This window comes from Aythya fuligula, chromosome 5 (assembly GCF_009819795.1).
Source record: "Aythya fuligula isolate bAytFul2 chromosome 5, bAytFul2.pri, whole genome shotgun sequence".
NCBI lineage: Eukaryota > Metazoa > Chordata > Aves > Anseriformes > Anatidae > Aythya > Aythya fuligula.
Window position 1 is genome coordinate 15,224,139 of NC_045563.1, and position 27,482 is coordinate 15,251,620.

Below are 27,482 nucleotides of genomic sequence, written 5' to 3' on the forward strand. Positions count from 1 at the left end.
GAACAGATCTGGCTTAACATTAATGTCCACCAGCCCTCCAAAGTGAATTTCAAGAGATCAGTTGTTGAAGTTATTCACCTGCCTCTGAGTGCTGCACAGATGTGGATGTGCGAGTGCATCAAGAGCCAATTCTGGGGTTGAGGTGCTGAAGGAAGAGAAGCCCAAGAAAGATGTAACACATCTTGTAGCTTATGGTACTTTGAGATCTGTACGAAGTAAATGCTGCATTTTTTTTTACAGATATTCTAGACCCTAATATAATCTACAATTTCATATGTAGAGAGCTGTTTCAAATCTGTGTGGGTTCTTCTAGGATATTTTAAAAGAAAAGACAACAGCAATAATTAGTTTGGCATTTTACATATTTTGTGAAACTCTTAAGGGGTAATGACTTTTTTAACCGATCTTACATAAAATCATGTTTTAGAGGAATAAGAGGACTGAGAAGGCCTGAATGGCTGTCAGTGACAGACGTAATTCATGCTGAAAGCTCTATTCCAATACATCAAAATACGGAAAGCAATTATATATATGATTAGAGGCTGCTGACCCTTCACTTAAAATGATCAAAAAGAACAATATTAAAATTTGATTTACAGAAGCTACTACTTAGCCTATAATTAGCCTGACCAATAAAAACAAACCAGACTTTTACAGAATGCGATTTCCCAGTAGATAGTTTAGCTATTTGTGCAGGGCTAAGGAAACACAAAATGGTCTTAAAATATATTTGATATGCTCTATGAGTAGGTTGAAATACATCATATAACTAGTTTTAATGTTTTTTGTTCATAAATTGCCGGATTTCCTTAATTCAAGTGAAATTGGAGAACCACTTGAGAATAATTGTCTCTAAAATGAAATATTACTTTGTCAGTCTACTTCATTTATTTTAAATATAAACTTTTCTCTTTTATATAAGAAGCTAAATTAAAGTTGGTCAGAAATATGATTCCCCTTACACTTTTTCTGTAGTTCACTATGGAAATGGATTCAGGAAATGGCATATGTGATTAAAAACTCTTCAGCTGGCACAGGAGCTATTTGTACAGCTCCTAGCATACAGCACTTCTGGCAAGGAACAAGCGCTTCTCGTCTTACTGCAATATAAATAAAATGATTCATCAATGTAGAGACTTGGAATTTTGATTTGAAATGCACTGGTTGGGAGATTGGGAAGATGAGATTTGAGGAAGTTTTTCCATTCATGAGAATGAAGACAAAATTATGTTGACTAATGTGATCCTGTTTCCTTGTGCATGCAAGTAAGTACATTGGAATCCACAGCAGCCCAATTTGCGTGATGGTGTCAGGACAGGAATCCTATAAATTGATGCAGAAGTGTCAAGCTGCCTGCTCAGAGTCTAACACCACTGGAGAGCTGTGCACAACATGTAAAAGTTAATCTCTCAAAAGCTACATTGAAGATGGCAAAGCCAACAGAGACTTTTTCCTGCGTAATGTAGAATGCATCTACAAGCACATAGCTCATGTCTGGGCGAAGAAATGGAACAAAATACCATAGCTCAACCTTATGTCTCCTGATTTGGAATATAATTGTTTTATTCACAGGCCCCTCATGAATTTTGACCTTTTTGTGCATAAGATTTTGAGATTTCCTATAAACATTTCCTCTTCTGGAAACTTAAGTACTATGTTTTGTTTCTGATATTTCTAGTGGAACGGGAAAATGTACAGAAGAGGACATTTACCAGATGGATAAATCTGCATTTGGGAAAGGTAAGACTTGATATTGAAGTACAAGAACACAACAGTAGACAGACTATGTTATTTCCTTTAAAAATAGTTAGAATTTGGAATCAAGGATAACTTCTGTGTGTATGAGAAGGTTTGTAGGAGAGTGAGTGGAAGCTGGAAGTACATTTCTAGGTAAACGAATATTGCTTTTCAGGTGCAATTAACGCTTTGCTGGCTTTAAGTAATCTCGGGTACCTTTCTGTCTTTAATGCTGCTAACTGCTACTGCAAGGTTAGAATTTTCCCACAGAATGCTACATACCCACATAAAATCAAATTGTGGTTGAGGTTGCTCTGTAGGGATGATAACTGTGTGCTTCCCTGGACTGGAAGTTCAAGTATCTGAGATACCACAGCCAAAGTCAGATGGTTCTTCAGAACCTGGCTTCATCACAGATCCCCAAATGGGAAACATTAATTATTTGTCATTCATTTTCAGAGGGCCTGTATAATGGGATCTTTATATATCCACTTATGTTAGGGAACTAATTTTTGGACATCCCATCATATTTTTAAAATACAGTTGTTTCTTAAACACACCATAATATGGCTATTAAAGCTATCTTATTGTTCCTGTTGATAATAGATAAGTAGTAACTCTCATGAGCAGTTTGCCATCCAGAGGAGGATTTTCCTGTTGTTGAGGATGAGAAAACAAAAACAAACAAACAAACAAACAAACAAAAACTTTGTATTACTGAGACAGCAGCAATGCTTAGTGCAGCTTCCTGACCTGGACCAACTGTCCTAACTTGGACTGGAGCTTGGGTTCACAGTGCTGGTAGTGTCTGTGGTTAAATTACATGAAGTGCAGACCAGGACTAAGTCTGGGCTACAAGTCATCTCCAGACTCGCTCGTGTAGCTCTTGGAAAGGGGCTGCATTTCTGACAAGGTAAAACAAATGGATTTAAGAAGAAAGGCATCACATATATAGTTGCTTAAGTCCACTACTCTGCAGTGAATGTTCCTGAAGGAATAAATTGACCCTCTTAAATCTCATTGGAAAATCAGAATAAGGCCAGCTGGTAATGTTTTAACTATCAATTGCTCCCAAAGGTTTCTCAGATTGAAGATGGTGTTATGCGACTCTTTCGTGAATCAGGCTCTAGAGCTTTAAACTAACACAATTTGAAGGTTGTCAAGAAGGTTTGTTGAATATTTGACTGTGGAAAAGGTCTTTAATTTACAAAAGGAATTGGATCATGAAAAAGGTTGTAGGGTGCTGTTAATTCTGCTGTGCCAAACATATAAAGTCTTAGAAACTTTTTGGGCAGGTGAACTGCTTTCTCTGGAGTGCATACAATTTATTTTCCCTCTCTGATTCAGTAAAGAAAAATGCTTTTCTGAAGAAAGGGAGAAAGTCTACTGCTACATTAATTTCATTTTTTATTTGTTTCCTGGAAGTGGCGTAACAAACACATCCCTGTAAATAATGAGAGCATTGCTAAAGCTCTCTAATTACAGGTGATTTCCCAAAGACACCCACTGAGGGAGGTGGCTTCTGCTTTTATCCTCAGAGAAGCATTTCTTGTGGAGGGGCTTCTTATAAAGGCAGCAGTGAAGTCTCCCTCCTGTACTTTTTCGGGAAACTTGTGGTGTGATGTGTCCCATTTTGGAGCAGACCATCCCATGTGGATCACCTTTTGAGAGGAGATATCTCTGATGGTCATGGGATGGTTGGGGGCAGTCCACATTTCTGTGACTTCTGGTGGTTCTTATCTTGTTAGGAGAGAATGAAAAAGCTTTGGATTTGTGGCTTTCAGGTAGCTTATTTAATCTTGAAATGAACAGTGCTTTTCTTCCTTTCAATACAGAGCATTGTTTAGTAGTCTCGGATAGATTAAAGACTAGGAACAAAAATGTACAGTTCTGGCTTGCCAGAAGCTGTACTTAACCAAACAGCAGTGCATTGCTGAACCAAAGATAAAAAGGCCTGGCTCCTTAGGGACACATGCGTGAGTGACACCTGAATGGAGCCTAATTGCTGCAGTTAAGACTACCCCTAAGGGCTGTGCTGCCTTGGCGTGTGCCTCACAGGGCTCACAGCATCAGACACCTCTGTGAAGTGGGGAGGTGGCTCCCCTTGGAGGAGTTTGGTGAGAAGAAAGAGACAAAATATAACACGTTGATAGTCAAAGTACTGAGAAAATACTGGGAAACTGAATGGCACCACCAGAAACATTACAGAGGAGACAGGACATTGTGGTTGGCTAGATCTGAGGCTTGTTTAATGCAGTATGAAGTGGGATTCACTTCTGCTGGAGCTGTCTTAGTTGGAGGGATCAGCATCAGCCCTTGGGTGCTTGTTTCCCAGGCAGAAGCTTTAGGATGAGATTCTGGTATGGGAGATCTGGAATAAATCCTTTCAAATCTCAGCTACATGATCACTATATCTCAGTTTTAGCTTAGACATCCCCAGGGCAGAATTGCCACTGATGTGAAGAAAAGTTGGTCCTTTCTTCCTGCAGGCTGAGATTTATTTCTAGTATCTCTGTCTTGTAAAACTCTCCTTCCTGTTCTCTGCAATAATGGTGACTCACCAAGCAAAAATCTGTTTTAAAATCTGCCTGCTTTCTTTACTCCACAGTGCAAGCCGCCTCTGAAAGTGAAAGATTTGTTTATGGATATACAAGATGGCAAAATCTTGATGGCGCTGCTGGAAGTCCTGTCAGGACAAAAGCTGGTAGGTGTACAAGGGGAGAGAACCTGCCTCGCTGTGGAGCTCTGCATGTTCCAAGTATCAATGTACTCAATGTAGTCAAGCAGTAAGGGAGAATTTGGTCCCATGTCTTGGGTACAGTGAGAGGCATTTCAGCAGCTTTGCTGTGATTTTCTCATGTATTCTGGCTGGCGTCCTGAGCTGTAACTTAGATCTTGAGGAAATATCTAACTATAAGGTATGAAAGGTTTGTGATTAGTGTAGATGTTCCTCCCCACATGTTTTTAATACTTGAATATATTAATACTCACCTACTTCATTTGGAGCTCACACAAGTCACGTTATCAAGGAAATATACATTTATGGGGACAATAGTATTATTTTTTTAATCCATAAATTCAGTTTTTATTTTGTCTTAAGACATTATGATACTTAATAGGCCTGCCGATGCTGGATGCTTTGATGTGGTGTAGTTGTGAGTTGAGCTCTGGTGTCTTGGCTCCGATTCCTTCAGTCTTACTGGTAGGATCTAAATCAGATTGGCAAAGTTTCACTTACCAGCATCTCTTTCTCTCTTTTTTCTGTAAGACCTGTATAAAGTTCCACATACCAGAAATGGAAATCACCAGTGCTTCATCGGTTGGCTTTAGTATTTTCTTTCTACTTCAGCCTTGTCAGCAAGTACTCTTTTCTGTGTGGGTACCACACTTGCTTTTAGATATGAGGAGAGATTTGCTCTTCAGCCATCTCACTGCTGCAGCTGAGCTTGTGATTGAATGGTGATGCTCCATAGTGACCGAGCCATATGCATCCTACAACATGAGTGCTCACTGTGGGCACAGATTCAGAACAACCTATTTTCTAATAATCATGCAGTTTGGGCTGTAGCAGAAGCAGCAGTGTTTCTGTCAGTATTCACACAGCTAGCAGAGCCAGGCTGGAAAGGAATTGAAGGGGGAAACACATAACAGCAAGCCCCAGGCTGTGCACTGGGACGTCAGGGAGGAGGGCAACGAAGGAGATGAGTTCAGCTGGCAGTTAGGCATTCCTGCACACAGGTGGTACAAACGGTGTGCTGAAGCGGAATTGCTGGGAGATGGGCATGCAACAAATCTGTTTCATCTCTGCCAAAGCGAAGGTTGCTGCTTCCCACCTGCCTGTGCCTGGTAGCCTGATAGCAAAACTGCTCATGCTTCCCAATTAAGATCATTTAATTCAAGACAAAATAAATAAATAAATAAATAAAATAAAATATGAATTTTCAGGTAAATTTGTTCCTGTGACTGAATGTTGTTGGGGATTGATTATATAAATAATCAACCTGGAAGGTCCAGGAGAGAGGTAATATCTGGAGAGCAGGAAAACTGGTTGCTAACTCTGTGTTGCTACAGCTTGGGCTGATCCAGTAGTTGAAACTCTTTACTGATCAGAAGAAATGCTAATACTTTTATATAGATTGATTTCCTTATCTTTATTTTGTAGGGTTTTCTTAAGCTTTGTGTGAAAGGGCAAGTAATTCCAGCGTTTGCATTTTTAAACTGATCTGTCTCTTATTTTTTCTAGATGCACGAGTATAAGTCTTCAACCCATCGCATTTTTCGTTTGAACAACATAGCCAAAGCACTTAAGTTCTTGGAGGACAGTAATGTGAGTATTTTCAAAGGCTGGTCTTAATCTCTTCTCTTGATTTATGTTGCAAATTGTAATAGTTGTGATTATAACTAGTCTGATGCAGGGCATATATATGAGGAATATACTGCTTAGGCATCGTGACTTACCTTAACAGCAAGGCTGAAAAGCCACATAAAAATCCACAAAGGGAACACCTACAGAGTCTAAAACAAGGATTATTTGTTCATTTTATAATGTAAAAGTTCAATAGGATTAAAGGATCAGGAACCCAATATTAAAAGAAAATAAAAAGAAATGCACGTAATCTTTATGAACTGGGTATTAGTGGCATTACTTCAGTTACTTTGAAGGTAGATGGCTTTCTTTCATCAGAAATACTTTTGGTATTACAGATCATGTATTTATCTGGTAAACTGCTGCAGCAGCTGATCATGAGTCAAAGGCAAGAGAAAATTAAATCTGGGAACATGACATAAATGCATAATTCCAGGAATCAAAACCTTATAAGGATATAATGTTCCTCATAGTCAGTGTGGCACCACTGCAACATCACTTCCTAAAAACTGACACAGCTGTAAGTGACCCAGCAAGATCAGCCCTGTAGCTTGAAATAATTCAATCCTTTTTGATTTCTCCCATTTAAGCTTTCTTACAAAGCAATATTGATGTGGTCTGTGTGTTGAGAGCTCTCTGCTCTTGAAAAGTGATGAAAAGTTATGGTGTCAAGAGAAGTTCCCCAGCCACATGACAACTTATTTACATGGTATGCCCAGATCTTTCAGAATGAGAAAGCAAGCAGTGGACTATGCCCTACAAAGGATTACAGCATTCTTGCTGTACTGGAAGATCTTTTTATCTGAAATAAACTTTTACAGCTTCTCCATGATAGTGTTTAGGATAAAACATAACTCATGATCCTATTAACTCCAGGGCATGAATACTCTAGCGGATTAAGCTTTATAGGTAAAGAAAGATCTTGTGTGTGTGTGTGTGTGTGTGTGTGTGTGCAGGAGCAAAGCCATGCCTAGCAGGGGATTCCGTATCTACTGTGACTACTGTCACTTTGCTGGTTTCTTTTAATGAGCTTAGGCTTTGCTTCAGAGATCCTGCAGAAGTGCTAGTTACAGTCGCGAGAACCCCAGTGCAGGAATGAGCACGATGTGAGGCATTAGTGGATCTCTTATGACCCAATAGATTTGGGAGGTTTAACTTTCTTCATTGTGTTCCCCAGAAGAGGATGTGAAAAGCCAAGAATTTGTGCACTGTCTTCCAAGTGATGCAGTCAGGGGCTGATGTGGCCCTAAATGTATAGGTCTACCTGGCCTGACCTAGAACTGCTAATAAATACCTTACAAGTTCTTAGCTTTCTTAACAGTTTCTCAGACCATGCTTTCCCCGCAAGGCCAGTTGGCAGATGAGATTTTTTCTCTCTGTTGATGTCAACATTGTGGAGTTGCTGCTGAAGCATGTCTGGTTGCCATGACCTTGCCAGGTGACAGTCAGGAAATTCACTGAGGAAGGCCAGGCAGGAGGAGCCTTAGACACAGGCAGCCTCTTAATTACTTGTGCCAAAACAACTACTTTTCCATGGATTTCTTGTTTTCTTGAGAATAAGCAGCTGGTATCTTATTGCAGGTAGCTCTGCTGGGACAGGTGACAAACATAAGCAGCAGTAAGAGGGCAAAGCTGACACTGAGAACATGATAAATGCCACTTACAACCCATTTTGGACAAACTGCTATTAAAACACACTAGGCCGTAAAGGTTTTCCCATGCCAAATATTTTGGAGCTAGTAAGAAAATCTGAGCCTTGAAGTGTGACAGCTTAGAGGTGTCTTCTCACTAGGACTGAAAACTGTTGTGCAAACCACTAGATAAAGAGTTATTCTGCTCTCTGTTTTTCAGTTTAACCAAGCCAGTTAGTGAAGGGTAGTGATGAAAGTGCTGGCAACATGCCTTGGCTGCCAAGAGCTTCGAGGTTAGATATTAAACCACAATGGGTGGAACCCATCAGCAAACGCTTCTGTGGAACTGGGGCAGCAGGGTAAAGCTCTGCTAAGTGATTCATCATGTACAGAATTTATAAATAAATGATAAATGGGCTGTATGCTGGGCTTTAACTCACTCTGAGTGTCATGTGCAGTGCTGACAACTTCCTTGCTTCCTCCCTTCTCGGTGACCTTTGCCAAAAACAAGTCTGTGTTGTCTAAGAGAATAACGTTCTGGTGTTATCATGTGGAAGAGACTTCAATGTGGGAAACCTTAGAGTTTGCTTGGATTAGGCAAACTTATCCTTTGCTAACTGATTTCCTCAGAGCTCTGTGACAAGCAGTGTAAGGTGAGATAAGCAAAGAGATTGGCGAAACAGAAGGGGGCAGATCCTACTACAATTTTAAGTTATTTATTTTTTTATTATGGGAAGTGGCTTCAATCCTGCCCTCTTTCCTGGGGTTTATGTGCATTCCAGCCAATCTGTTGAAACCTAGCCAGAGGAAGACAGGAGGTACATACATGTACCTGCCCTCTGCTTTTTAAGAATAGGATCCACTAGAGGGGACACCATTCTTGTTCCATGGTTGTGTGGAGGAAATACATTTGTGGTCTTAAGATGTACAACTGGGCTCACCCCTGTGCTGCAGACTATGCTACAGGCTTGAGAGGCTTGAGATAAGACTTCAGGGAGCATGGTGGATGTGATCAGGGCAAATTATTGTTAATACAAAATTTCAGTCTTGCATTTTGACTGGCTGGTCAGTGACAGAGGTGTTCTGGACATATCCAGCAGTCTCATTTCAAGCCAGTGTGTTTTTTTGCATTTACATTTCGTTTTTTGTTTTTTTTTTTTTTGTTTTGTTTTGTTTTGTTTTTTTTTTTGTTTTTAATTTGTCTGTGAGTTTATGATCTCTTCTACAGGTAAAACTTGTTAGCATTGATGCAGCAGAAATAGCAGATGGAAATTCCTCTCTGGTACTTGGACTAATATGGAACATAATCTTGTTTTTTCAGGTAATAAAACTTGAATACATTAATCATAAGTGAACAATCAATTTTTTAAATTGATTTTTAATCCTAAAAAACATAATTAAGCATGCTAAACCTGAGCTTTTTTCCTCATGATATAGGTAAATTTAATACCTGCAGCTGTTTTCATTTTATTTCATTAGACCTATTTTGGTGTGAATAGGAGGCAGTTTAAGCCCTGGTTTGACTTGGACCAGAATTAGAGCTTCAGATTACTCCTTTCCCTTCTCTGCTGTGCCTTCTCAGGATTCTGCTCCAGGTTCCCTGGATCTGCACCAATGTCTCAGATTTGGTTTCAGGTCACAGTTTATTTTCAATAACCTTATCTGGAACTCGTCCAGCGTGGTGGCAAATTCCATGCAGAATCACTGATCCCTGGAGACCTACTTACCACGGCCAAACTTCACAACTGATGTAGAGGGCCAAATGAAAGATGCTGAAGGGCCTGAAGTTTTGGAACTGATAGAACTGATCTAAACATGAAATTTGATCTAGTCACAGGTTTAGTCAGATTAAAACTGCTTACTAACCTACATCTATTTTGATAACCTTCTGAACAGTACCAAATGTTAATGAAAAGAGAGAGATGGAGGGAGGGTCTCTGCAACTTTTGTAAGACTGTGAGGCGCAAATGTTCTTTCATTCTCTTGGGCTCATTTCTAAAGTGGCTGTGGGTTTAAAAAATAAGCCCTGTCTTGAAGTGGTACTGAGGTTTCTCTCTGTGGCTGAGCACTTCAAGCTGAGCAATGCTGTACAACAGCAGTTTGGCCAGGCGGACTTGGCAAGAGAAGCACAGGGAACCTGAAAGCAGCATGGTGAAAAACCTGGACTCAACTATCAGTGCAGACCAAGGATGGGAGTCTGTTGCCGGTCACCATTTCTTGACTAAAATTGTTTCACTCGAGTGAGTCCTGCAGATAGAAAGAATGATTTCAGTTAAACTAACTGAAAGGACACGTTTCTGTGCTTTTTGTTTGCTATGAATATTTTCAGTTCAGTCTTAACTGATCCCATGCCCTTTCTGTTTCCTGGGGTTGCCAGCTGGGCTGCTGCTGCTGTCACGTTGCGAGTTGTAATGGACAGGCCTATAATTACCTCTTAAAATTCAGTTATGGCCCCGTTATCTTAGAAGCATGTGAATTTGCCTGAAAACAAACATTCGTTTTCCCATTCGCCTGACATTAAATCGGAGCACCGTGCATTTCACTTTTTGTTACAGATTAAGGAGCTGACAGGTAACCTCAACAGGAACTCCTCCTCATCCAGCCTCTCGTCCGGGCCCAGCGGGCCAGAGTCAGACACATCTCACCCTAGCACTCCCAACGTGGAGAGGAACATGTCTGTCACGGTGAAAGACCAGCGGAAAGCCATCAGAGCCCTTTTAATCTGGGTCCAGAGGAAAACCAGAAAGTAAGTGAGCGAAGTGCCCTAGAAAACTGCATCCACCTGTCTTGTTGTAGCCAGATCTCATCCCTTGCCTAATGTGTGTATTATCACGGCCCAGGGATCTTCTGCTTTTGAAGTCTGCAGGCATGAGGGATCTGCAGCTGAGTGTATCGCTGCATACCTGTGTCTAAAGCAACCATCTGACCTTGAAGCATTCTGTTGCTGGCTTCGTGACTTGAGTGTTAAATGTTAACTTGCACTAATCTGCTTGGCACCATTTAAAACAGGATGATTCCCTCTTCCCTCTCCTCCCCCAACTTCTGTGTAGTCTGCTAGGTACCTTTTATTAAATGAAGAAATAAAACAACAACCACATGTTGAAAGACTTTAACAACAGCCTTTTAAATTAAGCAGCAACCCTGAGGGATTTTCTCTGCAGAGTTGCCTTGAAGGATAGAGTTTGTATTAGAAGCTTCATTTCTTCAAAATTAAGGAGGAGAAGGGGTCAAATCTTAGATTGTTTCTTGTGAATGTATTATATTTTGGGTCCATTTTCATTGATCAGCACATCTCTCTCATCTTTAACAACAAAAAGAAAAAAGTTCTTTCACCAAAGTGTTTTGTTTAGTAATGTCATGCAGTACTGCTGAGTTAAAATACTTTAGTGTAAGATGTCTAATGCACGCATAAATGCTTGGCATGTATTTTACATGTATTATTATCTTGAAGGGGTGACTGCCAAAGATTTTTACAGAGGGCATGGGACAAGCTTATGCAGATTCAATAGCTGTATATTTGCCATTTTTGTCTGTTGATAGATTTATATGTCCAGATCTGCCTGTGAACACAGACGTTCTGTGTATAGTGCTGAAGATACAAATTTGCTTCTTATATACTCGGTCCTGTGGGCCACATCCCTTGCTTATCTCCAGTGAAGCTAATGGTGCTTGTTGTGCAGATAAACTTGTCCTACTGATAACCACAGTTAATTGCTGCCAATGTAGACCATGGAGGAAGTGCAGTTTTACTCCAAAAATAGTGCTGGTAATTAACAGGGAGGTGGCACAAGAAGAGTTAGAATGAGAGAAATAAAGGCCATAGTCTTCATTCTAGTCAAGGTGTACAAATCAAAGCATTTAATAGGAGAAAATTGTTCTTGCAACTGGGTTATTAAAACATAATTGCATCATTATAACCACCTTAACCAATGACCTGTGCAGAATTCTATTCTGAGCCTGTAGTGACTTCATTACAAGTTCAGTGACTGTATTTTCCTGCAAAACTTTGGACATCTAATGTACTTGTGATCTGTACATATACTGGCACTCTTTGCACCTGGCAAAGCATGATTTTCTGCTACAGAAGGCCAAGGACGCAGGAAAGCAAATGATTTATGCTTATGTTTTTTAAGTACTTAAGTGTTGGCAGTCATCCCAAGCTATGGCATTAAAATGCTGGAACACAACAGAAACAGGAATCACACAGGCATTTGTTTTTGTGAATGTTAAATGTGGTTGCTGAGTACTTGAGGGTTTTGTTTTCACCAGCTGCTTCCTACAAGCAGGTTGATGTCAGTTGTTGGCCACAGTGATCCAGCCTATGAATCCTTGTGTTTTATGAAAGTATTTTGTGTGTTTTGAAATCCAAAAGACCTCGAACATGACTAGTGTGACTCAACAACCTTACTTTTACCTTTCAAAATGATGATGCCTTTATGTTGGATTTTGTAACATGGCTGCCATGTAAACTGTATGTACTTCTGTTTAGGTATGGTGTTGCAGTTCAGGACTTTGCCAGCAGTTGGAGGAGTGGCCTGGCTTTCCTGGCTGTCATAAAAGCCATAGACTCCACTTTGGTAGATATGAAGCAAGCACTGGAGAAATCAGCTCGAGAAAACTTGGAGGATGCTTTCAGCATTGCACAAAATAAGCTGGGTGTTCCTAGGCTCCTAGAGCCGGAAGGTAAAATGTTTACATCAATGTTGTTGGGTAACATTCAAGCAATAATGAATTAATGAATATTGCATTATCACACCTATTAAAACCTCCCAGTGATTAGATTGTTGATGTGATCATTGTGTGGGGCTGAATGATAAGAAAAATGAAGTGGTCCCTGGCTAGTAGTCCTATGCTTCCACTCATACTTGTAAGCTCATGGGGGCAGAGATCTTACCGTAGTTTTAGCTACGTACACTGATCCTGGTTAATGATTAGATGCTGCGTGACATTGGTATTACTAATGGGCATTAATCGCTAGCCTGCTGAGCTGAGAGGTGTCTCAGTGCAGTAGCAGCATTTCATAATGCCTACAGTTTACAAAGACTAAATGTCACTCCAGGACAAAGCGTGTGAGCTGCCACACTAGGAAAATGGGTAGATACCTATTCAGATGTATTTGCATTTCCCAGTTACTTTTCTACAATTCATGTATGTACTTGCATATATAAATATGTGTACATAAGCATATATAAGTGTGCAAATAAGTTTATGTATATAAGTGGAGCAGCTTCTTGCACTGTTTTTTATTGAACACTGCTACACTGGTGTTAGGCCTTGACTTTATAACTGAAAGCACAGTTTGGTTATTTGTGCTTTCTTGGGTCACCTTTCAGAAGAATGGGTTCTGCTACAAACAAGTCTCTATTCTGTCAATCAGCAAGATGACTGTCTAGTGATAGTGACATACAGACTGTAAATGACATTATCCAAGTAGATGAAAAACAACCCTGTTCTGGGTTCAGTGTGTGCTTGGAAACAGGAAAAAAAAATGTGAATAAGACGGTGAGAACTCTAAAGAGTACAGTCAACAGTGAAAAGAAAACTACCTGCTCTGATCTGTCAGCAAAAGAATAGTGTCTGTAGCTGCTGTTCCTCTCATCATAAAGGCAGACTAATGTCTGTTGGTCTTTTCCTCTGCAAGAAGGCTTTAAGGCCAAGCGTGCTGATGTACCTTGCATCTGTCTCCACAGATATAATGGTGGAATCCCCCGATGAGCACTCTATTGTGACCTATGTGGCGCAATTTCTGGAACACTTCCCTGAGCTGGAAGGCGTAAGTGTTTAGTCTTACATCATGTCACTTCTATTTGCTTGGGTGTTCTTAATAAAGTCAGATATTGCATTTATCTTCTAGGTTTCTTTCTGAGCTATTTAAAATAAACCATAAGCTCAGTTTTAATTGTTCACATTTTCTGTTAAATCCAGTCAGGTGGGCTTTCATTGCAGATTGATAAACAGATTCAGGAAGAACTCTGCTTTTAAACCTTTACATCTAAGTATAGCTTTCAGAGGATAGAAATGGTTACATAGGCTCTGCTACTTTGGTATATTAGTTTCAGAATAAGGCTGAAGTTTATCCCTTCATCTATGATGATTTGTTAGACTTTAAATTTGCTTTTGTCTTCAGTCATCTCAAGTCTGAGGGCCACAATCAACCTGAATTTAGCAGATATTGTATCAGACACAAGGTACTAGAGACTGCATCTCATCAATACAGCAGTCAAAAGCACTCATTGTAAGCATGAAATAATTTACAGCTTCAAGGACCAGGGCCTTAAGGCAGATTTATCAAAAATTAAGGTTTGAGGAGCAGGCCTCAACAAGGCCTGACAAATGGCTTTTTGAGAAACAGAAGATCAACTTAAAGAGTAATTAAAGAATAGGACACAGAAAACTGGAGGAAAAATTAGAAGTCCCGGGAACTTGAGAAAAGATCTGCATACGTTGAAAAACTGAAATGGAGGCTGCTCGTACTTCTACGCAAACCTAGTTCAGCATAGTCTTTTTGTTATGAAAGGGTCCCCAGGAGACCCAGTGTCCCTTAAGTATTTATTTATTCTTTTGTGCTTGAGTACATGTACATAAATCATGGTTCCTATATTAAAGGTATTTCCTCACGTTTATTGACTGAAGGTTTCACTTAGTATGTATTTCAGAGCTTATAGAATTGGTGGACATTACTAAAGTCACTGGAATTAAAATTATTAAAATAATATGACCATGATTATTACATTAGATGAGCATGAAGATTGGTTGGCATTAAGACTTACGGACATTATAATGGAGAAAGAAAAAGCCTATTTATTTATTTATTTATTTATTTATTTATTTTCAGTACAGTCTATTGGAACCGAATAATCTAGTAGATGAATATATTTCACAGTAGATGTAGTTGATTTTGGGATTGTGTCCCAAAAAAGCCAAGTCAGTTGTCTCCACAGGTGCAGCAGGGAAAGATGAATATGTTAACAACTGAGGAGTAGGCTTGTCTGCGTTCTAATCTTCCTGTACAAGTGGCTTCTTCATGTTGAGCTTTGTTCAACTCACTTGGCTTGCCAAATTTGTTTCCCTACTTTCAAAATAAACGAGTCATTAATTGGCCATTCAAAAGGTAATGGGGTGGGTGATGGGCTAGTTACTGTAGCATTTGGGAGAAGTAAAATGATATGTGAGGTATGATTTGTTCTTTAATGAACAAAATCATCACTTAAATCATCACTTATAGGAAGACTTTGCAGATCCTGACAAGGAGCTTCCAATTGAGTCCACATATGTTCACATCAAAGACACACCTTCAGAAAAGGAAAGCAAAATCTTGATTTTAAGTGAAAGTGAAGAAAGCATGTATACTGTTAATCATGAAAGGAGTCACCCTGCTCCTCCAAAGGTTCATATTCATGACACCCCTGAGAGAATCCTGTCAGAAACCGCTCCTGAAGAATGTAATGGCAAATTGAGTCAAGTGTTAGATGATTCACAGGAAACCTCGGAAGAGGAGCCTCAAAGGCCTACCTCACTGAACATTACAGGATCTATCCGTTTTGAATCCAATTCATCCCGGCAAGTGCTTAGTGATAAATTGATGCCAGGTGAAGGGGACATGTCTGATGACCCACTGAAACAGAATGATGACTTTTCTCCAGCTGTTCTGACAGACCAGAAAAATTCTGTTGACTCTTTTGAAGACTACTCTGAAGAATTAACTAAAGAAACCTATACTGAATACGACAATGAAACTAAGAGCCTTTCAGCCAATACTTCTTCTTTAAGCCCATTGTCCTGGACTTCAGGTATACTTACAGATGAATCTATAAATAAAGTAGAAGAGAGCAAGCCCCAAATGTCAATTCTTTTACCAGAAGATAGCTCGAAACAAGAAGATACACATAAGTATGTTCTCCATCTTCTAAATGAGGAAGTACTGAAACTGCCAGAAAATGAACATACAAAGCAATTGCCTGTCTTTGAGACAACAGAATCTAACCACTGTTCAGTGAATGGTTCTAATCTTGAAAGCCAAGAACTATCTACACTGCTAGAAACATCCGATGACTCTCTCTCAGATGTGCCCAAAAATGCAGAGGACCTTGACAGCTATGATGAAGATGAGTCTTCAGCGGAAGCGCTACCCAGTTCTTCAAAAGTATCAGTAATACCCCATGATCTCTTCTATTATCCACATTATAACGTTCCCATATCAGCAGTTCTGGATGCTTATGTTGAGCCTTGTCTCGAAGGTTATGATACTGAAAATGAAAACTCTTGTGAAACAGTAACAGATGTTTTACATGAGGAGGCGATACCAGCACAGGACTACTTGGAAGATGCTCCGGAGCCAGGCTTAGGGAAAAACCAAGGAGTTCCTGCACCAGAAATGTATACTGAGAATGGAGAGGAGGAAACAATAGATATTAATGGTCATGGGAATTCTTCCTATGAAGAAGAAGTACTATTAGTAGTAGAAGAATTAGAAAATGAAAAAGATGGCCAAAAGGCCACCAGCAATGAAGATACCACAATTCTACAACATTCTGAGGTATTTCATTTTTTATTAACTGTATTTCTTTGTGAAAATATGGGGGGACTAGTATCTGTACTGAGTGGCTGCCATTTCTTTTCATTTTGCATGCTCTTTGGATAAATACATAAAATGTACTTGGTCTCCTGTCCCGTAACACTGTTTGCCACAGCCCTCTACTGGAATGAATGGAATTGCAGCTTCCTGAGATGTGAAATTATCAAAAGAAAGAATAAGCACAATTTGCAGAAATGTTATTTTTACTGATGTTTTAAAATATTTTGAAACTCCTGAGTATAAAAGATTATCACAGTATTTTTATTTTAAATAATTTGTAATGAGAAGAACAGGAAGCAGCATTGTTGATATAGAAAGTATACAAGTAAAGGTATATTTTGTCTGAATCTAAATAAGTTTGTCTATGTAAACAAACCAATTTGAGTAGGTTAAGTTATGTGGATACAATCAAGATTTATCTACACTGCAGAAGGAGGAAGAGAGGTGATTTGGGGCAATTATTTGTGTTTTAGATTTAGGCAAAGTGCGGTGTTGTATTTTTCCTTGCAGGCACTGATTTTGAATTGTCTTGCACATTTTCCAGCATAGTAATTTTATGCAGAGTTTTTCTGGAAGGGTTGCCCATTTAAGTGTTTGGATGTCACTCTAGTTGTTGTTTAGGCTTGTTTTGTTCCTGGCAATTATTAGGGTAATGAAGTCAAATTTCTGTTATCTCCAACAGGCTATTTTGAGATAGATTAAAAACAAAAAAGTTTTAACAGATTATTTCAGAGTCATGTCATGCCATGATTTCTTATGTAAAAAGAACTGTCAATTAATTGCATGTAAGTTTAACTTGTGGTACTTTATAGCTCAGTGTATTCAAAATGCTTTTCAAGATAATTTAAAAAAGTTTTTCTCTCTTTAGTGACACCTTCAATCTTGTATGACACATAATCTAGCATCTGAGTAAGCTGTATCACTAAGATATTTGGAAGGGTGGGGAATCAGTCTTGTTGTCTAACACAAGATGTTTCTTAATTTCAACAGGCTGTAGATTTCAACCATCTAGATGATTTAGCAACAATGGGAAAGATACTGAAAGAAAGTAGTAACAGGGAGGAAAAAAACAAAAATATGATAAAAGCAGAAGACTTACAGATCTCAAAAGTTGGGACTACTACTCTGTTACAAGATGAACTGGAAGAAATTGCTAATTGTCATGAATTTTACAGGTATTTCACATTGATTTTGTCTTAAATACATCTAACTGATATAAATGTCTGGGCTTCTAAAGTGTGCCCTGATGTTTCAATGTTGAAACTGGATGTTTCTTCTAGACTTCCTTTAGAAGCATTGTATTGGGTCATTGGCTTCCTCCTGTGTTTCTCTTAAACATATGAAGCGATTTAGTGCCCGTGGGACTTGATTTGACTTTGCTGTACAATCTTAGCTACACAAAGCCAACTAGAATCCCAGTGCATTTTGAGCATGGCTGTGTTGTAAACTTTTTTCCAAGGGAATGTTTAGCAATATAGATGAAATAACGCACATGCATTGTAACGCCATGTGCGAGCACAACACTGCATCATTCCAATAGATATTAGATGGCCTTTTTTCTGCCTGAAGAAGTGAATGAGACACTGCTAATTTTAATCCATTCACTTCTCTTCCCTCTTACATCCTAATTTAGTTCTTAGGTAATGCATTTGAGTGGGACATGAACTGTCATTTGTCAGTGCTTGTCACTATAGCACGCTAATGCATTTAAAAGTATTTGCTTAGAAAAAAAAATCTCCTTTTTCAGGCTTTCTGTTCCCTGCAATCTGTCAATTATATTATAAGTACACAACCATAGAACCTCACTTAGCTATAAGTTTCACTTAAATCTAGATGATGTCAAAGCTGCAAAAAACGTATCATATACTATTTTCCAGAAGAGATTTAAATTTGAGGATTGGGATATTTTTTTTTATCAAAAATTTTAACATTTTCCCAAAGCTGTTGTTTAATGTTACTGATAAATTCAAATTCATATTCTAAAACATGCAACAATGAGTGTTTGTGGTTTCACGTAACCTAAAACTAGCATGTGCAATTATAGTAGCTCCCTTTGAAGTCAAAGCAAAAATTAGCTTTATAAATTAAAACACTTTGCTTTTATGTACATTTCAGAACTAGTGACAATGATTCCAACATTTATCTCCGACAAAGGTTTCCTAATACTTCTGAGAAGGTAAGTGGAAATTTACCTTTCTATTGCTATTTCACTATTTCTCTTAAACTCCAAAAGTTGGAAGATTGTAAAAGAGTCTGCTCTCTATATGTACTATGATAATACAAAAGCCCTAAGACTTCGAAGAATTTTAATGCTAAAACCAGGAATAAAGAACTTAAAAGCTTTATTGAACTCTTCAAAATAAAGGTAATTGAGCCTTATTGAACCTTAATCAAACCACAAAGAACTACTTAAAATTCAAATTAAATATATTCTAATTTTGACGTTTACTTTGTTATAACTATAGTTGAAATGTTTCAGTTCTTTGAAGCTTCCTTTACTTGCAGCTTCAATTTCTTCTAGTTTGTTCACTCACTGTATACACGTAGGCATCCTTGTCACAGCCCCACAAAAATGCTGAGTGTCTCTTGAAATGCACTTTTTACCACAGATTGAGCCTTTTGCCTCTCCTTTGTAGTATATTATATTATATTATCTTATACTGTGTATATATATATATATACACATGTATATATCAATAGAATCAGCTAACTGTCAAAGAAATTTATTTGTAATGTGAAACTGCATCCTTAATGGCAGATGTAATTCATATTGATTTCTTGAGAACATACTCCATGACTGAACTCTGGATTTTTAACTCAGAAATGATAGCAACAGCAGTCTGGGCATGCTGAGCAAGGATAGGAATATGTCTCTTTTCAGCACAAAATAAAATTTGGACCTTCTTGGAATTATAAAGAAATTCTGCCACCAAGATTCAACGAAACTGATGTTTCACACAGGTGCTCTGATTTTGCAATGCTGTAAAAGAAAGGTATACGAAGGAGGAGAGTTTTTTCCCTTTTTTTGTGTGTTTATACTAGACTGCAATGGTAGATCTACGGGTGCAGAATAAATTCAGAAGCACACTTTCATTTTGAGTAAACATTAGACATGTTCTACATAGAATGCACACAAAACTGCCATCTTTGTGAGACACTGAACTTTTTCTCCCCTTCCCTCCCCTCCCCTCTTTTCTTTTCTATTTTTTTTTTCCCCTTTTTTTTTTTTTTTTTTCTGTCCCAATACTGGTCACTTGTTTGTTTAAGGAAATCTTTGGCGAAAACAACCAGACAATGACAGATGTAAGTGAAAATCTACCAGTCATCAGGTGAGTCTTATTCAGACAAAATCTTCTGCAAGGAATCTATAACTTCTAATTATTTATAGCTTCTAATAATGTTACAAAGGAAAAAAAAATTATAATGGTAGACTGGCTGGACATCTTGTATACTGGTTTAGAGTCCATATTTCCCATAGGTATAAGATACAAAACTTCTTTGTTGCTAGATCTTCCCCTCCATTAAAATGTCTTTTGCTTGAGAGGAAAGGTTCAGCTGTCTTAGCAGGATTGTCAGCTCTTTTTCAACATGGTGGGTATTTCAGACCAGGTAAAGGGTGAAAGGACTTCATACATGAGGCCCTCATATAGCTGATATAGAGAAATTTCTGTGTAATACTCAGATATATATCCAGTACCATATCTGAGTGAGCAGGATGCCCAAGGTAGAAAAACAGACTCATTAAAAGAGGCCAAAAAAGTTTTCCTGAAAATAAGACTTAAAAAAAAATGTGTACAAGAGCATGATACATGTAAATTAATTTTATGATATTACCATCTTGCACCGTTTTAAAGAAGACCTTTTCTTGGTTTTGTGAGAGCTTAGTGGTGCTGGCAGAGTCCATCAGGTTTTGCCGCTAAGACCTGCAGTTGGACTTCTGGGCTTGTTCTCCTACCCCTCAGTTGCTAATTTGTTTCTGGAAGTCTTGGGCTTCTGTTTAATTCTTTTTGTATCTGACATGAGAAACTCTAAAAGTAGCTGATTTGGGGAAAATATATCAAGTCAAATTACATTGTATAAATAAAAGTGTGATATAAGTGTTGCCCAAAGCTGTGTTTACTTTCTGAAAATAAAGAGGTATCTTTTTGGCTGTTCAAAGTCAGCTTATGTCAAAGGAATATACTACATTGGCATGTGTTTAAGATACCTGAGAACTTGTCCAGAGTTTTCAGGGGATTAATTCCTATGTTTTGACTCCTAAGGAAATGCACTGCTAAAACCCATTATGCATCTCAGTTAGCTTGGGCTCCAGCTGATTAGATGGAAGTGGTTCATTAAACTGCTGACTGTTAGTGACCGTGTGATCTTTAGAGAAAATGTTAACAGTGGGAGTTTTTTCTTCTTTTTCCTGTCTCTTATCAAATTCTCTCCTATATTCAGGAATAAAAAAGACATGGAAGCAAGTGAGACTCCAGCATCTCCTCACCAGGCTCCAAGTGTTGATCAGTCAGAGATGTTCTATTTCATCATTTTCCTCTGGTTGCTGATCTACTGCTTTTTAGTCGTTCCACAGCTTCTTAGCAGCAAGGTTTGATCTCTGTGAGGTGTGGAAAAATAAAAGACAGTGGCCTGATTGCTTAGTGTGTGAGTATGCATATGAGTATGTACCTTCAGGTGAAGCACAAACAGAAACGTAGGACCTGGTATTTGTGTTCACTATCAGGTTCTCCTCAGTTCCCCTGCTGTTGTGCTATGACAGTGTCAAAGCACATTTTATATTACGACAACTGTGTAAATATATATAAAAATGACCTTATTTAGTAGCTGCGATTTTGTACATTTGTGCCTTGCTTTATAAGATGCTAAATAAAAATGGATAATTATCAGTAGAAATATGAACAATTCAGAGCTCTAGTCTTCAAAAATAATTCTTCTGGCTTCATTCACTTAGGTAGGGCCCAACAGCTGTGAAGATGTGTTGTTGGCTTGCCCATGAATCTGGCCCACCTGCAAGGGATGCTTGAGATGCTTGAGATGCATTTTCACATTTTCCACAGAGTTCTTTGGGAGAGATGGAGGTAGAGCAGAGTTGGAGATGGTGGAACTTACTCACCAGAGGAACTGACTGTAGTGCTAATGGCAAGCCAGTGGAGCAACAAAGTCAGGTGGATGGTTTATTTGTGGAGGGGGGATACGATTTTACTTTTATACTGCATCTGTTATGTTTAGTTTGCAGGAAAAAATTGGGTGTGGAGAAGTGTGAAGAATATACAGGTTAGTGGCTGCTTAGGAGGGAATGTAACGGAAGTCTTCATCTAGAGATTTCTCTAGAGAATACCTGAAGAAGTTTGCTTTTTGTATGTTACTGATGATGGCCATCTTTGAAAAAGTAGTCAAGAAACTTTATTTGCAGGTATTTAAAAACCTTCTTGTAGTCAGGTCATCTGCTGGTGAAATCCTAACTGCCCATCACACTTCATTCTTCTTTGTAAGCTTTTTTTTTTTTCTTTTTCTTTTTTTTTTAGAGGAGAAATTAGCATGTGATAGCAATAGTGCATGGTAGGATATCCTAAACACAGACAGGAATTCAGAATCTCTTTCATTCAATAGAAAATTGAAATCTTTTCTGTTCTGTCTTGACTAGAGCTGGATTCACCCTGTGAACATAAAAAGTAGATCCTTTGTGCTTGGTGAACAGCAGATCCAAACTTCGAAACTTAATTTAGTGTAAACCAACATAAGTAAAAAAAAAAAAAAAGTCTTCTATCTTTCCAGTGAAAATTTTCAACATTTTGAGTCATCTAATTTTGTTGATGAAGACAGTAATACTTTCTTCCAAAATAAAATCTATTTTAGAATTTTTAAAGATGTTTTCTAAAATATAACATTGAAATGTTAGGAATAGTGCTTTTTCTCTGAAAAAAAAAATAAATAATCTTAATACAAAATTATTGTCCTGAATACCATGGCACCTATTTAATAGCAGGAACTAGCAATGTACAGTATATTGGAGCAACTGTGTAGAGAGCTCTTCACTATGTGCCAGTCTTCAGAGGCTCCCTGAGTTTATGACAACTCTTTCTTTGTATTTTTGCATCTCTTCCTTTGTTTCTTCCATGCTTCTTATTCTTCAACAGAGGTCATCTGGAGTTGGATTACAGCCTCTTCATTGAACTTTGCAGCTGTCAAAGTTCAATCAAGGAAAATAAGTTTCCTTCTGTCTTCTCTCCCTCCTCCCAAGAAAATTAATGAGAAGATCTTTGGATGTCTCATATAAACCACTCATATCCATAACGAATAGAGAAGTGAATGGCATGCACTGATGCTGGCAATTTCATTACACAATATTTTCTTTTAAGAAAGACAAAAACAAGGGTTTTCTTTCTTCCCTCCTACTGATGATTAACGGCTGAAACAGCATGCAGTGATTGTCTTGATAATTTCACCCAATGTTTAAACTGAGGTGTGCTTGCCAGCCAGCCTAGCCCATGAAAAGATGGAGATTGTGTCTTCCATGTAAAATCAATGAAAATAATAAGTACATGATACTTGGTATTTGGCTGCTTTGTATATGATATAATATAGATATAACAGAAGCAGTCTACCTTAGTCAGCCATTGCATGTGTAAGAAGATCCAGAACAGAGTTATGAGCCTGCATCGTTCTTCCACAGTGCAAGATCCATCTCTCACTGCAAGTACCCTGTTCTGAAACTGTTGCTCCTTTTTGGACTCGGTGTCTAGCTTACAGTCTAAAAGTCTGACCATGAAGCACTCACTGCAGCAAAACCCATTTTAATAAGCTGGCTAGAAGACCGTCTTGAGGTATCTGAGTTTTTAAAGGCTGGTGGACGATCTTTTATCTATCCATTTTTTCTGACAGATCTGTGCACTGTCTGAATAAGGAAGTTTTTCCTGAAAGGCCTGGGGTTTTGAAGACTACTAAAGTTGAACTGACCTCATGTGATACGTTGGCTTGGTAGCAGAATTCAGACATATATGGGTACTGATCTGTTAAGTCCATGTCAGTGTGCTCAGGTGGCCAAGAAGGCCAACAGCATCCTGGCTTGTATCAGGAATAGTGTGGCCAGCAGGATGGGGGAAGTGATTGTCCCTCTGTACTTTGCTCTGGTGAGACCGCACCTTGAGTACTGTGCTCAGCTTTGGGCCCCTCACTGCAAGAAGGACATCAAGGGGCTGCAGCGTATCCAGAGAAGGGTTGGTGAAGGGTCTAGAGAACAAGTCTTATGAGGAGCAGCTGAGGAAACCAGGATTGTTTAGCCTGGAGAACAGGAGACTCAGGGGAGACCTTATCGTGCTCTACAACTGCCTCAAAGCAGGTTGTAGTGGGGTGAGGGTCAGTCTTCTCTCCCAAGTAACAAGTGATAGGACAAGAGGAAATGGCCTCAAGTTGCACCAGGGGAGGTTTAGGTTGGATATTAGGAGACATTTCTTCACTGAGACGGTTGTGAGGCATTGGAACAGGCTGCCCAGGCTGAGTCACCATCCTTGGAGGTATTCAGAAGACGTGTAGATGAGGTGCTTGGGGTCAGGGTTTAGTGGTAGACTTGGCAGTGCTAGGTTAACAGTTGACTTGATGATGGAGGTCTTTGCCAACCTAAAGGATTCTGTGATTCTATGATAAGACCAGTTCTTGTTGAGCAAACGTATGGATAGCAGAGTATTGGAAAGTGCAAGTGTTGGGAAGTGTTTGAGGATTACCGGATAAGGGTGTGTGGTGTTCACAAAAGCACCATTACGGACTGTGAGACAGCTATAAAGGGATGGTTCAATGTTATTGTAGTTGGGTAACTTCACTGCAAAGTGTTTCATTGCAGTGAATTTTATAGAAAGTGCAAGAAGAGGTATAGGATTAAAGACAGAACATTGCTAGACATTTATGGGGCAAGCGTCTTAGCGCTGAAGAAATGGGTTAAACAGTCACAAAATGAAATGAACAGAGCCTTTGCCAAATTGTAGGACATTATCAGTGCAAAGATGGGGCAAGTACAGATTGCAGTAAAAAAATGACAATCACTTTTCAATGCCATGAATATTTTTGATAGATTGAGCTCTAAAATGTATTTTTATTGAGTTTCTAGATTGTAATGAATGTGTCTACAGAATTTTATGCAAAGCTTCAGAGTTCAGCTGTTTTAAAAAGATTTTTTTATATAGCAGTGATTATTTTATCTATATATTTAATAGAACTGTAAAACCATTTTAAGAATACCTGTAAAATTCTGTGTATGTGATATGATTATTTATTGATTATGACTCATGAGAATGAACATTGAGCTATGCATAGGTTGCATCATCCATTTGAAAACTGGAAACTGCAAAGAGAGGAAGAGCTCTTAATGAACAGCAGACTTGAAAAACATGGGAAATGGTTTGAGTACAATTGTGTGATTCTTCAAGCCGCATAGCAATATATTATTTTGTGATGTTAACTTTCAGCTAAAGTTGCAAAATATACTGAATGATTAAGCTACTTTCTTCCATTAAAACCCTTCCTGAGGCTGAAATTTCAACATCTTGATATTTGGTGTCTAAACACACTTAAATCCTCTACATCTTCTGGTGATGGTCATTTTGCTCCAGCTCAGTATGACTCTAACTTCTTTATCCAAGTAGTGTGCCATTGAGTTTCCTGGGGTACCCAGGTTGTGTGATTTTGGTTTTCATTTCTTTTTAAGGGTTTTTTATACTGACCCTTACATAATCAGATCTTTCAGAAGACGAATTTGGCCATTGTATGTGTTCTCATATTCAGGAATCTACTGGGACAATAGGTATAATAGTGCATTATCACTTATGCTAGCTTTAAGTACTTGGAGTCCCTTCTTACCAAGCGCAAACGTGAATGCATCCAGTGATGTGTTCAGTTTCTCGACTTCTGTGGAAGTCAGTGTGACACACCTGTGTGCTAAGCACACACTACAGGATCTGGCCCTGAGGGGACTAAAGTCAGCTTTAATCACATAGGACGGGAAGTAGCCACAAACCCTATGCATTACCTTAGGGCTGGAACCCCTCAAATCTGATGCACACAAACAATGCCACAGACTTCAGTTGACCCCTTTGCACGCGTAACAGTTGTTCGCATAAATTCTGTAGGATCGATACCCTATTCTTTCTAGGAAGTTACCATGCACTGCCATTTTTTATTAAGGGAACAGGAGTGGGGGATGAATGGCTGGAACACAATGGTACGATTGCTGGTTGGAATGCGCCTGTGAAAATTCCCAAACCTCTACAGACGAAACCTGTACCTACCCCAACAATTGGTCACCCCATTTTCCACTGGGCTAACAGATGGTGAATCTGAAAGGAGGGAAAAAATACTAAATTTCTGTATTTTCATGGTGTGCAGACTTATTGTTAGGTAGATAACATTGAATTCTTCCCCTCTGCATACTACTGATGATACTAATTTACAGCTGCCTTACTTACAATTTCACATTCCAGTACTTGTGCTAGGGCTAGCTCCTACCCCATGCAGGTGAAGTTATTCTTGCCAGAGGCTGGGATTTGTATGCCCATGTAAAGAACACTGGAGAAGACATATTCTGAATGGGATCACTCGCTTACACTGTCCACCTCTTTACACACAACTCTAGAGCTCATAAAGGGTGAAAAATTAACCTTTTATTCTCAAGTGCCATGTCTATTTCAAGGTTATCTTAATAGAAATTGTGGAATATCAGAGCGTTTCTTTCTTCCCCTGAATATGAAACATGGGAAGCTTCCTTCCATCTCAGTGGCACTTTCAATGACTCCTTTCCAGGCAGCTGCTACTGCTGATAATGGAAAATGAGAAGCGTGTTATTTTCTCACCGTGAGGGGAATGTCTAAGTCTACGTCTCTGGAACATAAAATTGGCCCCTGGGTGACTACTACAATTCTTTCCTCATGAAAAGGTTAGAAGGGGCAATAAAAATAATTAATTTTACCTCAGTGAGAAATAGTAAAACATAACATTCCAAGAAAGGCTAGATCGTGGCCTTCGCTGTTGTGTTCAAGTCAGGTTATATTTTATTCCCAGAGTAGCTTCATTGCTTTCAGTGGGCCTTCCTGGAATCTCTTTGATTCATGGAGTATGTTTGCTCTGTGTCCAAGGAACCATTCGTGGAGCACTGACCTGATCCACAGCTGTCACAAGGCTAACACAGATAATCACTGGTGTTTAGTTAGAAATGACGGCCCAATTTAAATAAATTAACTTTCAAATTATGTGCTGGTGATTTTTTTTTGCGGGGGGGTAGAGAAATAATGCTTTTTTTTTTTTTTTTTTTTTTTTTTAATGCCAAATAACACAAGTCAAATATGCCTTTTTGTTACAATAAAAAAAAAAATCGATCTCTGCTTTTTTCCTCAACAAATCAAGTTTCAGTTTGGCATACCATTTCATGCTATTTTATTCTTCTGTGAAAAAGCTGAAGAAAAAACAAACAAACAAACAAACTGTTTTACCATTGTTAAAGTTCTCTAGTTTAAAATTTAATTTGTAAAATGCTAGTTTGCTAAAGAGTTAATAAGGGACATTTTTGCTCAAGAAAACATTTAGAAGTAAGGGATGTAATATGTACAATACATGTTTCTCTTTGGCAAGTGGTAAGGAATGATGATTATTTAAATGAGAACCTGCGAGGTGGATTTGAGTGGCTTCAAAAGACATACTGAAGGAGATGAATTTTTGTGTAATTTCAAATACATTTCTTCTAAATGCTTTCAATCAGTGGTATGTATTGAACATTTGCACTTGTTGCTCAAAGCTAATTTTTGTGAGGAAGAAATGTATTCTTGTGTATAGTTGGTAAAATAGCAAAGGGAACGTTTTTAGAAACTGCTACTCTGTAATAAGATTAGTATTTACTAGTGAATAGTTATACTTTATTTTATAAAATCTCTGATTTTGAAATAAATGGACAGGCTTCCTGTATATAATCTGTCATCTGTGGGTTTGTCCTTTTCCTCTTGATTTCAGTAAAAATCACCATTTTGTTCTTATTATGCATTTTAGTGCCCAGAAGCTATTCACTTTTTAGCAGAGAAGATCTCAGTAAACAGGGTAAATTCATAAACTGTATTGTTTCCCCATCTACCCAACAAGTGACTCTTAATTTTGGAGGAAAAAGCAAAATTATAATCCCAGTCAACAAACAGAATGA

General features: G+C 38.5%; 1 protein-coding gene across 1 annotated transcript in view; it reads left to right on the top strand.

Annotated features, from left to right (window-relative positions):
- Positions 1–22,094, top strand: part of CLMN (calmin) — a 71,991-nt gene extending 49,897 nt beyond the window's left edge. The window contains exons 2-13 of the mRNA XM_032188047.1: positions 1,679–1,740; positions 4,346–4,441; positions 5,981–6,064; positions 8,963–9,055; positions 10,290–10,480; positions 12,224–12,417; positions 13,425–13,507; positions 14,960–16,270; positions 17,300–17,484; positions 18,425–18,485; positions 19,577–19,638; positions 20,750–22,094. Coding sequence (XP_032043938.1) covers positions 1,679–1,740; positions 4,346–4,441; positions 5,981–6,064; positions 8,963–9,055; positions 10,290–10,480; positions 12,224–12,417; positions 13,425–13,507; positions 14,960–16,270; positions 17,300–17,484; positions 18,425–18,485; positions 19,577–19,638; positions 20,750–20,903 — 2,576 coding nt within the window. The 3' untranslated portion in view covers positions 20,904–22,094. The remainder of the gene's footprint in view (positions 1–1,678; positions 1,741–4,345; positions 4,442–5,980; positions 6,065–8,962; positions 9,056–10,289; positions 10,481–12,223; positions 12,418–13,424; positions 13,508–14,959; positions 16,271–17,299; positions 17,485–18,424; positions 18,486–19,576; positions 19,639–20,749) is intronic.
- The last annotated feature ends 5,388 nt before the right edge of the window (positions 22,095–27,482 follow it).